The sequence below is a fragment of the Cyprinodon tularosa genome, unplaced genomic scaffold (genome assembly GCF_016077235.1).
Source record: "Cyprinodon tularosa strain WSP-4 unplaced genomic scaffold, ASM1607723v1 ctg106, whole genome shotgun sequence".
NCBI lineage: Eukaryota > Metazoa > Chordata > Actinopteri > Cyprinodontiformes > Cyprinodontidae > Cyprinodon > Cyprinodon tularosa.
Genome location: NW_024037849.1, coordinates 167,146 through 180,314, shown reverse-complemented (window position 1 = coordinate 180,314; position 13,169 = coordinate 167,146). Strand labels below are relative to the sequence as shown.

At 37.4% G+C, this 13,169-nt stretch overlaps 1 protein-coding gene across 1 annotated transcript in view; it reads right to left on the bottom strand.

The window, feature by feature from the left end:
- tdrd5 (tudor domain containing 5) overlaps window positions 1-11,755 on the bottom strand; it is a 36,330-nt gene extending 24,575 nt beyond the window's left edge. Inside the window, exons 1-4 of the mRNA XM_038286252.1 lie at window positions 11,551-11,755; window positions 9,791-9,821; window positions 4,822-5,065; window positions 1,603-1,796 (exon numbers count right to left, since the gene is read on the bottom strand). Of these exons, the coding sequence (XP_038142180.1) occupies window positions 1,603-1,796; window positions 4,822-5,065; window positions 9,791-9,821; window positions 11,551-11,558 (477 nt within the window). The 5' untranslated portion in view covers window positions 11,559-11,755. The remainder of the gene's footprint in view (window positions 1-1,602; window positions 1,797-4,821; window positions 5,066-9,790; window positions 9,822-11,550) is intronic.
- Window positions 11,756-13,169: the final 1,414 nt, after the last annotated feature.

Sequence of the window (13,169 nt, the reverse complement as noted above, 5' to 3'; positions counted from 1 at the left end):
TCATTTGCATCAGACGACCTAAGTAGGTCTCACCTTTTTTGCCCGATATGTGCATTATGTATTTGCATTGACCCACACAGGAGGTGAAATTATGTGATCAACTGTTTGTTTGTACCACTAACCCACGAGGGTCTCCGTATGCCACAAGGACTGAGGGCTCACTCCACCAGGGGTGTAGCCACCTTGCAGGCTCTATTTAAAGGGGTGCCTATGAGTGACATTTGTGCTGCGGCCATCTAGTCTTCACGCATACGTTTGTACAGTTTTATTATTTGGCTGCGACAGCCCCTTCTGTGGCTCACTCAGGTTTTCTCTGCTGGGTCTAAAGTGCTGCAATAGCCTGCTGTGCTTGACCCAGGTTTGATGGCTGCTCAGCGGGGCGTTTATATATGTACCATACTTGTGTTTTGTTTTGAGTGACTTGAATGAATGAGAACGTAAAGTTACGTAAATAACTACTGTTCCCTGAAGCAGAGGAACGAAGTACAACACCTATCTGTTCGGCGTTATTGGCGGTCATGACGAACACATATAGTGCAGGTGGGTCTTGTCTCGTGTCGTCATCTCGTCATTTGCCAAGGAGGCGTTATCAGAGGTGGACACACATCCCATGCCCGTGTGTCGTACTTTGTTCCTCTCCTTCAGTGAACAGTGGTTATATAACTTTATGTTTTCAGAAGGAGTTTTGGTGGCGCTCAGGCAGTATGGGCATAGAGATGCACCCCCCCCCCCGGCTAAAGAAGGGGCTGAAGAAAGTAGACCAGGCTGGTGAAGGGGGCTTACAGCTGGTTTGATGCTGGAACTTGACCTTGATGAAGCAGCTAATGAAGGGAAGTCTTAGCTTCTATTGGCTTTTGAGGAGGCTTTCAGAGCAGGAGAAGATTGGCAGTAGATCTGGATGACATGACAGTCTGGCTTTGCAGGGTAAGACTTAGCAGAGTTTTCCAAAATGGAAAATACCCCCAAGCTCCATATAGCACCACTTTATTAACTACAAGAAAATACTAAATATTTTCCTAGAAATAAATACTGATTAGGATTGTTATTATGAAGAGATAAGTCAACAATTTCACCCACCTCATCAATTACTAAAACAAAAAAAGACTTCCTTAAATCACCTTTTAAAATATTTTTTTTCCATGTTAAACAAGCAAGTCTTTTAAAACAAATTCAAATATATAATCAGTTAAAAGCAGATACGTTGATGTAACTAATTATTTGCTCCAATATTTTTTCCTCCTTTTTCAGATATGGAAAAAAAATGAGAGAAAGCAAACTTGAGAATACATTCTGTTTTCATAGTTCTGTTTAAGATACTTACTTTTTTATAAATGTGAAATATGCATATAAACAACAAATTAGTTAAGGGATTTTAACCCTTTAAATGACGTTCTCAAAGCTTCAAATTTCTTTCAAACAACAAAAAAAATAAAAACTTTCCTTAAAAAAAAAAAATCCACCATCCATCTAAAGTTTAATCATCTTAAATTCCTTTGTATTGAGCTAAACATCAGTTCATCAGTTACTTTTCCCACAAAAATGTTTGTGTATTGGTAAAAATCCAACACCAACGTATTATCTATGTTACAATTTAAGTCATACCTCCGAGAGCAGGATACGTAGCTGTGTCTTCAGATTGGCAGGGAGGGCTGGTGGAACGTGGCCTCTTCTAGGGAGCGGTGTAAATGAGGGCCGATCGTAACGAGTAGAACGAATATTCTTGATCTTGTCAGACCTAGATAACCGCTGCCTGGCTACTAGCTCCTCAATATTTTGGGTATTCTCGTCACTGATGGCTACAAGAAACAAATACGACAAGTAGTTAGATAGAAACAAATGAAAAGACTAAAAAACCCACCATCAGATTAAGGTCCCATATAAGAGGAAGACAATCACAGATAGTTGACAAATCATCAGACAAAAAAATTGTGAAGTCCAAACATAGTCAGACTTTCTCACCTGGTAGTGTTAAGTTCAGTGCAACAATGTCCTCCATAAATAACTTGTTCAGGAGGTTTAGTCCTAACCTGTATGATCTAAAGTATAAATGCAGCTCTCTGAAGTTTTTAGAGGGTTTTTGATAATCAGTCTGAGTGTAAACAGCATAATCAAGACCAATTGCTTGTTCATCTTTAAGCCTGGGTGCAGCAGAGGGGCACCCAGGCTTAAAGAATGCGCACTTTCATCTGGTTTGGTCTGCCGCGGTTTCCGTAGAGTCATGAACTCGCAGGCGCGCGCTTTTAGGAAATCCTATACACTACTGTTTATGCTCTAAAAACATTCTAAATGACTTCGTTTCGAGTAAATTCTGGATGCTACCCACTCAGGACACTTGGAATACATTGGACGAGCAGTATGGAGAAATATTGACACGTTTTTTGTGGACTTTTATGGACCTTTCTGCCTCGGGCGCCATAGACCTCCATTATTTGAATGTCAGCAGACAGCAAGAAGCCTCCCAGATCTCCAGATGCATTTGAGATATCAAAAAAGTACTCCAGAGTGTTGTTCAGCATGGGGGTGAGTAGAAAATGAAGGCTAATCATGTTTTGGGTGTACTATTCATTTAAGGCTGAATATGATTTTTTTTTCTTTCCTTTTTTTTTTTCTAACTGATCCCTGATATAAGCTGGTGATATTTTGTCCCAATTCTTAGAGCCAATCACTTTTTTCACTCCTGTAAAGTCGGGCACAAAGGTTGGAACAGCTGCTTCCCTACGACTTTAAGGTATGGCTGCTGAATGCAACAATGTAGGGCTGGGCGATATGGAAAAAATACTATATCACGATATGGATTATTTTATATCAAGATAACAATATATATCACGATATACCACAACTGATGTTGCATTTTATGTTTTCATAGTCCGTCAGATGGTTGAAAAAAAATCTTTCATCGCCTATTTTTTACCCATCATCTTGTTTCCTAATATGAGAATCCCAACCCCAAACCAAGAACACCAGTTATGCAATTTGCGGCCATGACAGTGAACAGTATAGAATCTTGGCTATTGCGCTGCAGTAATTAATCATTTAATATTCATTTGTTATTGACATTTTATAAAATTCCAAGGCCAGGTTTTTCTCTTGTCTTTCACTTACCTTGTTTTCCACTAGGAGGCGCCTAGCCTATTTAAGAAGAAATGTGTCTGCACTGGTAATACATTAATTAAAATGCCCACATGTTCTACTGGATAGGAGTGTCAGTGTAGTTAAAAATGTGATCCATCATACGACCTGTACCACAATTATGGGTGTTTCAGTTGTTCTCTTTATTTTTCAGCAGTCACAAGAGAAACGTGCTGCACAGTTTAAAAACATGGAACACAACAGTACTATACAACAAACTATAACAAACAGTACACACTAATACACACAGTATGATTTACTCTGAAGGGGAAAAAGTGAATGCTACAGCACCTTTGTGTGTAAACACAACACACACAGGTGCAGTAGCCTTCACTTTTCCCCCCTTCAGAATAAATTATACTATCAGTGAGGTCCAGTAATGGATGCGTATGCTGTAAAAGCACACAGTTCATTGGTGTAAGCATATTAGTAAAACCAATAATAGTAAAACTAGCGAACGTACAAAAGTGCATAGCAATGTCAGGCTCATACCTTGGGCGAGCATGACTCCGGTGTGGTCCTCAGGAAAGTACACGGTCTGTAGACACCGAGCGCGGAGGGTTCAGTCCGTGATAAGGATGGTGAGACTCATATAAGGCTGTGTTGCTCTACTCATCCACACGTACCTCTCTCTCCACTTCAGCCCGACAACTAGCATATAAGCCAGGCAGCTCCACTTTAACGGTAAAATCTTCTTGGGTGTCCATCATTCATTTTTTTTCAAGCCAGAAAGAAATTTCACGGGCTCACTCCATCAGTAATGTCGCAAACGTATGGTGCAAAGCCGCGTGACGTAAAGCGGTGTAGTGTCGCAAAACCACGTTCTCTACACATTATCTTTTTATTCTCTTTTTTTTTCGTTATATACACTTAGAGTTTGCATAGCAAAAACGCAAAATGTTATATTAACAGATTATATTAAAATGTATATTAGCAGTAATAATAATAATAAAGAAGTTTATGACGATAGAAAAAATAGAGGAGAAAGGTCACGATAGACATGTTTCTCTCGTCCTCACGATATATATCGCCATATCGCCCAGCTCTACAACAATGAATAATAATCAGTCCCCCATGCAGACAAGGAAAAAAAAAAAAAAAAAAAAAAAAAAAATCAGTCTACCTCTAATGCAGACTACTACTAAAAAAAAGACAAAATTTCAGACCACCACAAAACATTCAAGGACTTTCAAGGTTTACAGTAGACTTTTTACAGCCGTTTTCAAAAACTTTTGAGGGCCTTTAACATTGTCTTTCAAATTGACGAAGTTTAAAGGATTTCACAAACCCTTGGAAAACCTGGACTTGATAGACCAGTAATTTAGGAATCCTTCAAAGGTTGCCCTCGCTCTGCTGGCAGAGCAGGAGCGCATATGTTCAACTACCTGCAAAGTCAAAGACTGCAGGGGCTGGTGGCTCAGGTTTTTATAGCACCGATTCAAGGTCCCCAGACAGCTTTCTTATTTACATTGCGCAAGTAAGGAAGTAAAAGTGTTTAAAAACATTTATATTGAAACATGTTGGTCTCTCTTGAAAATTATTTTTTTTAATCTCAATGAGATCTACCTGGATATAAAAGGTTACAAACATACAAAAACTGAGGAAGGAGCCAAGAGGTCAGTCACAGGATGTACTGGGAAGAATCCTGAACTGTCCTGCGGTTGTACAAAAAAAAAAAACAATCATTCTTACCCTTTAAATAGAAACTCCCATCAGGCCTGTAGTGGACAGAAACAACATCCGGCATCTCCTGAACCATATCCATAACATTCCTGAAGCCCAACTGTTTCAGAGGCATGGGATGTCCCAACATGGTGACATAGTCTCGTCTGAGCTGGTCAGGATCCAGCCCCAGCTTAGCTGACATGAGTAATGATCGCACATCCTTTTTAACTTTTGCCAAAAGTTCCACGTGGTTCCTGTTGTCCTCCATGGCCTGAAAAAAAAAAAAAAAAAAAAAAAAAACAGGATAAGTTTAAGTCAGCCTGTTCTAACGTTTACATTATCATGTGAAAAAAAGAAATGAGAAACCACATTAAAGAAACATTTTGTATGTTTCTACTGAGAAATAACTTTGAAATAGCCTATTTGATTGACCCTTTATGACTAAAGCTTTGTTTAATAAGCAGACCGACACCTCAATAGTTCAGCAAGATGCATCTAGTTTGGCCCTCTACTCACTTTCAGGAGGAGTTACTTGCAGCCTGTTTTAAGTCAATGCCAGGGACCTAAAGAGCTCTGGGATGTGACACTGGACTTTCCATTACTACATTTTTAGTTAGTCTATGGTAGATTTGTCATTTTTTTGGTTCAGAGTCTAGCTGCAGATAATTTCACATTTTTCTCAAAAATTCTCACATTCATTGTTGAATTTAACCCTAAGACAGGGAGATGACCTGGTTTTCCTACAGCAAAGTATCTCCCACCATGATACTCCCACTACAGCTAATAACGACGGTGATTTGTGTTACCCCTAAGATTTTTTTTACCCCAATAAATGAATGTACCTGCAAGCCTGTAACTGCCGAGAAACGATCAGAAGCGGCATGAAAATGGTCAGATCCGCCTCTTTGGCTGCAATGCGCGCACAGGGGGAACAGTTAAACAGGAGACCTGCGTCGTGCCAGGGCAGTTATCCCCACCAGAATCTCTATCCCAGTGGCGGATCTAGGGGGTGGCTCCTTGGGCTGCAGCCCCGGATGTTTCCCAAAGAGCCCCGGATCTCGCTTCTGAGCTGTTTAGAGTAAAATGTGCAGTACTGGAATTCACCAGAGTGGCAGCATGTGCAGGAAAGCAGCCTGCAGCATTCCTGTGCAGAAGAAGTCCCCACTAGCTGTTGCTAAACAGACTGATGTCCCAGGTATGTGAAGCTCTGACTGATTACCAGACGTTCTTTGTCTTGGAGTTGTATAAAATTCTGTTCCCCTTGTGTCGGGAGTAGAGACTGACATTTTTTCGGGAATCCCACGGGTCACAGGATTCCCGTGGGATTCCCGTGGGATGGGAGTCAGTATTAGTAATGATCACGTGATTGGGACGGTACAGGATTAAACATTAACGGGAGCAGACGGGAGTGGCAGCAAACCAATAGTAACTAAAAAAAAAAAACTAGAATCGATGCACAAAAATAAAATAAAATAGAAAGAAAAAAATCCAGTACTGGCGCGGCGCCGCCATTTTGTAGTTTTTTCCTTTAAGCCTACACTATAATGCCAGTCAAAAAAACTACACGACCCAAAAACCAACAGTGCTATCGCTCTGAGTTTTTCACCCGCGCTCAAAAACAACAAGAATGGGGCTCTGTTCGAAAACCTGGGCTGCATCCTCCAAGGACGCGGTCTACTTAGACTGGATCCTTTGAAGTCCGTGAAAATAAGGAGACCGGAAGAGTTTTGGCTGTAAATTCGACCAGGTCTACCCTTCGGCGGGTTTTACCACTGTAAGGTCTGTTGCTTAGCAACCGCAAAAGTTGACACACAAAGCAGGAAAAGAATGAAAACCGGAGTTTCCAAAACTGTTTGTTTATTTCTTTTTCATTGTAAAGTGAACAAAGACTGATGAGAATCCAGAATGGAATAAAGGTTCCAACCAGCGGGAGCAGGAACAAATAAAATCAAATGTAATTATAGAAACCTTAGTCAGTTAAATAACCTGCTGCTGTCATTCTGCACATCTCTGATGTTGCTGCTATTTTCAAATATCCATTACTGGGAAAATGTCCATAGCTGCATATTGGTTATTTATTCTCCAGTTTTATATTGTTAAAGCACTTTACAGAATTGTATTGTTTTTGTTGTTTTGTTTTTTTTTTATTCTTCCCTATTATGTTATTCTTATACATTTTTCTAAGGTCCACATTTGTGTGACCATTTTCAATAATCTTTCTGCTGCTGTAAATTTGCCAATTGTGGGACAATAAAGGGATTTTCTATTCTATTCTATAAAAGGGGTAGAAAGATATAAGTAAATCTAAACAATGTATTTATAAAAAATCTATCTTCAAAATCTCTAATATTCAACAAGAAAAAAATCTTAGTTAAGCATATTGTGCAAAACAGCAATAAAAAGATAAAACTATCAGATTTATAGTCCCCACACTGCAGATATATTAGAATCTGTCCTTAAATTAAGCCAAACCCATTTACACAGTAACAGATAAAAACCTTTAGACAAATCAAACATTACCGCCACATATCTGACTCAGTAACCATTAAAACAACTATTTTCATTAATCTCAGACAGAACTATTCACTGACTTGTATTATATTAAGCTGAACTTCCAATTTTCACCACTGTTCGGCGCCAAGTAACCTTTCCTCTCATCATGGCTTGCTTGGGCTCGCAATGAATCCTGGGTAAACCAAGGATACCGAGGATACATCGGACCAGTCCTTCAAATCAGGCAAAAAGAAGGACGCATTTTAAGGCCGCATAACGAGGACTCTTGGAATCCGACCAGACCTCGGTGCCGCGCTATGACGTAATCGTACTTCGAATCTGGCCTTCTAAGGACGCGTCCTAGGTTTTCGAACAGAGCATGGGAGTGGTGCAGGAGCAGGAGTCATTCTGAATGGGAGCGGGATGGGAGTGGGAGTAATTTCACCAGGAGTGGGACGGGACAGGATTTAGATTTCTACTCTGGCCCGGGATCGGGACGGGACACAATTTTTTTCTGTGGGAGTGGGACGGGACAGGAGTGAAAATCCACTCCCGTGTCAGTCTCTAGTCGGGAGCGCGCATTGAAGGCAGAGAGGTGAACATGGCGGATGGGACCATTTTCATTCATGTCAATGTTGTAACATCCAGTTTAATCAGCAGCTGTTGTCTATAAAATTGTAAAATAAATAAATAGACGAGGTCCTTTTAAGCTGTTTTGTGTTATTTTTTAAACGCCAAGAGAATCTGTCTTTTTCCAACTTCTGTCAGTTAAGCCTGACAGAAATAAAAGTCAGAAGTATTTATCATTTTTCACTGCTGATATAAGAGGATGGAAACTGGCTGATAGCAGGACACAAAAATTAAGATTTCAAGAAAAGATGAGAGAGTAGACTTTCTGGTAAATCCCGTTCTAATGTAAAATATGACAGATTACTGGATTAAAGAAATTTCTAGTATACTACATGCTATCAAACATAACATTTTTTGAGAATTTGGAAACAGTTGCTGTTTATTTCCTAAACATATGGGAGGAGGAGAGGAGAGAATGGATATTTCAGCTGCCTGGAATATTCCGTTCCTCCTCCATAACATGGGAAGGAATTAATTCACCTACAAATCTTTAACTGTGTTTATTCCTCTCATCATCAACAACAAATCCTGTGGATTTGGTGACATTAAATCATTATTTGCCAAAGTTATGAGAGGGAAATCGTATATTTTAGCCACCTGATATAATCCGTTTCCCCTTTGATGATCTTTATGAAATTTATTTTCTGTTTAAATGTTTAACAATTTACAAATATATTTTTAAAAAAAAAGTTCAAACCAAAACAGCTGGACTTTGTTTTCCAAGTTTGAAGATGTTTCGTTTTCCATCCAGAGAGCTTTCTCAATTCAAAATGTCTGAAGTAATGCCATTCCAGACATTTTGAATTGAGAATTGACATATTTTTATTAACTATTTAGGATTTCAAAATATAAAATAATAAATGTTACAAACATAATATAGAAAAATAATGACAGTTTCAAAATTCACAGGATTTGTTTAATTTTTCCCATGTTATGGGGGAGCAGATTATATCAGGTGGCTAAAATATGATTTCCCCTTCATAACTTTGGCAAATAATGATCAAATGTCTCCACAGCTTTTTGTTGAAGAAAGAAATAAACGCAGTTAAAGACTTGCAGGTAAATTAATTTCTTCCCATGTTATGGAGCTGGAATTGTTATGTGTGATAGCATGTTGTATACTAGAAATTTCTTTAATCCATTAATCTGTCAAATTTTACATTAGAACGGGATTAAGCCCCTGATCTCCTAGGATCCTAGATCCTCCCCTGCTCTATCCCCTCTCCATTCCGCCTCAATTTAAACCTAGAGGTGAATCTTGAGATGCGTTAACTTTATTAAAGATAATATAGCAGAATGTCGCCAGTGATATTGATTAAAAAAAAAATAATAATACGAGAGCGGTGGCCTTTAAAACATGAAGCTGTCAACAGGGTAAACGGCCAAGGGCTCCTTGTTGGTTTCCTCATTGTTTCAATATGATCTCGTGGAATTATCTCATTTTTTATGTTTGTTTTTTTTCATAAAAAAAAAAGGTTTGGTAAACTTTAAAATAAATGTACAACGGTTAAAAAAAATTATGAAAAATATGTTTTGCTATCCACAGTCCAATTAGCTTTAACTTTTAAGTTAACATTTTAAAGTATGGAGAATTTTGTGTATGTGTAATATGGCATTTGTTTATTTTTTTTGTAGAAATTAGTGCATAAATTATTTAATTACATCTTTCAATACATAGACTTTGTCTGTCAACGATGTGTGGGACAAATTTCTAGATTATATTTTGCTGCTTGTGAAGGAGGATAATTAAAGGGTTAGCCTAATTAGCATACTGACCACGAGACGCTCCACGGTAATAAACAGCCAAAGAATATAATTTTCCAGACAAAAAGTTAAACGATACGGAACTTAAGAAAAACAGAGTTACACATACCATAGGTTTGCTCGTCAAATCATTCACTGACCTGAAAAAAACCGAGAAAATTGATTAGGTCGGCGATGTATTTCCTGCAGCCTCTAAAGCCAGTCTGTGCAAACCCTGCTCTAACCCTACAGAGCAGCATGGAGGCAATGCACCCTCCAGTGGCCACAAGTGGTACTACACCACCAGTGTAGGGATTTGTGGACGTAAACCTTTTGTTTTCCTAAAATATTACTATAACAACAAACAAGAATTATATACAGTACTATACAAAATAAAATATGACATAATATTGTGTCAAAATCAATACGAGCACAGCATTGTGTTAATATTTGTACTTTTTCTGGATGGATGGATGGATGGATGGATGGATGGATGGATGGATGGATGGATGGATGGATGGATGGATGGATGGATGGATGGATGATGAATAAATTGGTGGATTGATGATGAATGAATGGATGATGGATAGACAGAAAGAATTGAAATTGTGTACTTGCTAGTGATGCATTATATATTGATGTTGGCATTGGTATCGGCTGTTACTAATAATGTTTTTATACATCATTGTTTTTGAGCCCTTTATATACCAGTCTCTAAAATGCATCTGCCTAACTACATATAAATAGCAGTGTACTGCGGTACTCTTGTGCTCTCAACAATAGGAAATCATTAAATAAATATTTGGAAGTTCATTTTTGGAAATTACAAAACCCTAATGAAAGCTTTTGGTTCGAGTAACTGTAGATCAAACAGCCACAACCAACTTTCATCACAAAGTTACATCCTTGTTCAGATGTAATTTAAGAACTTTTAAACCCGTTTGACTTTTTTCAATTGATTCTATTTTCTCTTTTTTTGTTTTGTTTGTTAGAACTCAAAGTGCAAAATTTGTGTTAACTTTTTGTAACAGAAATCTAAAGAATTCTGCCCAAATTCAGATTCAAGTATTGATATTCTAATGTATTGATTTACATTTATGTTCGTTTCGCAAGTATCAAAAGTTTAGATAGGCCTATATGTACCACCAATCTCCGACTCAACTGATTTGCAATATTATACATTATTTAACAATCTTGAATCTTCATCATTTAACCCATACATTTATAGTGTAAGCCTTTATTTTTTAGCCAATTGCCTCAGTAGTAAAGTATTAATACTCTCAGGAAAATGTTAGTTACTGTAAGTAAAAGTACATTTAATTAAAACTACTTCTTAAAGCATTTTTCTCTAAACTACATTTTCAGGTCAATGTAACCGAGTCTATGTACTATAAAAAGTTACTACCCTTTCAGGTATTTCTCTTAAATTCTAAGAAACAAGAAAGCTGCAGGATATTTGCTACTTCAAGGACTTAAAAGTGCCTTTTGATTCAACATTACAAACCCAACAGTCAGTGTATTTTATGGTCATTTTCTGTGGTAAGCTGACATGAAGCTGTGAAAACATGCTAAGTTAAAACATGTTTATAGTTCTCAAGTGGTTTCCTGGAAAATAAGTCCAAAAGGAGACATCCTATTGATCCTGCTTCAGACTGATAACCCTTAGAAAAGTGGTTTGGTTTCATGTCACCCTTATTGATAAAGAGATTTATTCTGTTTGTGGGTTAATCTGAGTATAAATCAAGCTGTTCTGAGAGCCTCTGATATATATATATATATATATATAGAAGACTATTGAACAAACTGTATCATGAAGACCAAGAAAAAACAGCAAACAGATAAAGCATGTCAAAGACGGAAAGTTAAAGGGTATACAAGTTAAGTTCTGACCTTCTCATGCAGACAGCATTTCTCAACCCTGCTCCTCAGCCCAACAGCCGTCTTGTTTTAGATGTCTCCTTGCTCCAGCACACCTGATTCAAATGATTGCATTACCTCTTTGAGATGCCATCAACTGCTGCAAAAATCCCTCATCTTCTTCTTCTTGTTTTGGTTTTAGGGTAGTTACCAGACAGCTTTGAGGTGCACCACTGCCACCTTTTAGAGGAGTATGGATCAGAGGCTGTCAACATTTTTGTTCCCTTTTCAACATACCTGTCCTTCTAAAAAAAAAAAAAAAAAAAAAAAAAAAAAAAAAATAAGAAAAGAAATGTTGCCAAAACTATATAATTTTAAGATCTTTAAAGTAGTTCTCTTACCCTTAACTTAGTTTAGTTCCTTTTATTTTCAAACTTTTATTGTCATTACACTGTCACAAGTACAGAGCAATGAAATTAACTCTCTGAATTTAACCCATCCCCTTAGGGAGCAGTGGGCTGCCATTGTGCGGCGCCTGGGGGGCAGTGTGGGGTTAAAGGTCTTTGCTCAGGGACACAGAGTGGCAGTCTGTGGGAGTGTGGAGACCCATGCGCAATGCTCCAGCTACTAGGCCACCCTCCCCCATCCACAACTCCTTCTATGCATATTTTTATTCAATACTTTCCTCTAATGTCTATATTTGGCCCCTGTCTAGAGCCATGTTTGTCATTGAGCACTATTCCATCTGTCATCAACAGTAAAAATATTAGTTGTACAATCCACAAATCTGACACATATTAAAAAGTCTCAGTTTTGCACTTTAATGTCTGTATGTGGTATGTCTGTATATATATGTATATATATATATATATATATATATATATATATATATATATATATATATATATATATATATATATATATATATATATATATATATATATATATATATATATATATATATATATATATATATATATATATATTTATGTCTATGTCTATGTCAATGTCTGTATTTTATATTTTAAAGTATGTCTATGTCTGCATGGGAAAGTAAGAAATGTAATGTCAATTCTTTGTTTGACCAGTGCATGTAAAGAAATTGACAATAAATCCGACTTGACTTGAAGTGGCAAAATGAAAGTCCAATTTAGAGGTTTTTTTCCTGCACTAGTAGAGGTTCATGCATACAGGTGAAAATTTTACACTGCTTATCATCGGAAACTCCACGAAGCATGGAAGTGGCCACATTATGCTGTTGGGATGCTTTTCTTCAGCAAAATCAGTGGGTAAATGCTGTCGGGAAGGTGGGAGGAGATAAATGGTAGTAAAGAAAAAAACTGCTACATCGCAAAAAATGTAGAAGTTAATTTATTTACTCCCACTAATTTAATTCTTAAATTAAGGGCATTTTTTTCTTGAATTCAGCAGGTTAGTGAGACACTTTTCCAAAATAATAAAACAATTAACTTTTAAAATAAGAAAAAACAAACACAGTCTTTTATTTCAAGTGCATAATATCAAATTTTCTCATTTTAAGGCTAAACATACTTATTCCATTGACAGATCATCTTATTTACCCACTCAAATTATGGGGAAATACACTTATTTTAGGCATGTTTTGCTCACTTGCAGTGTAGAAGCTACAAAAG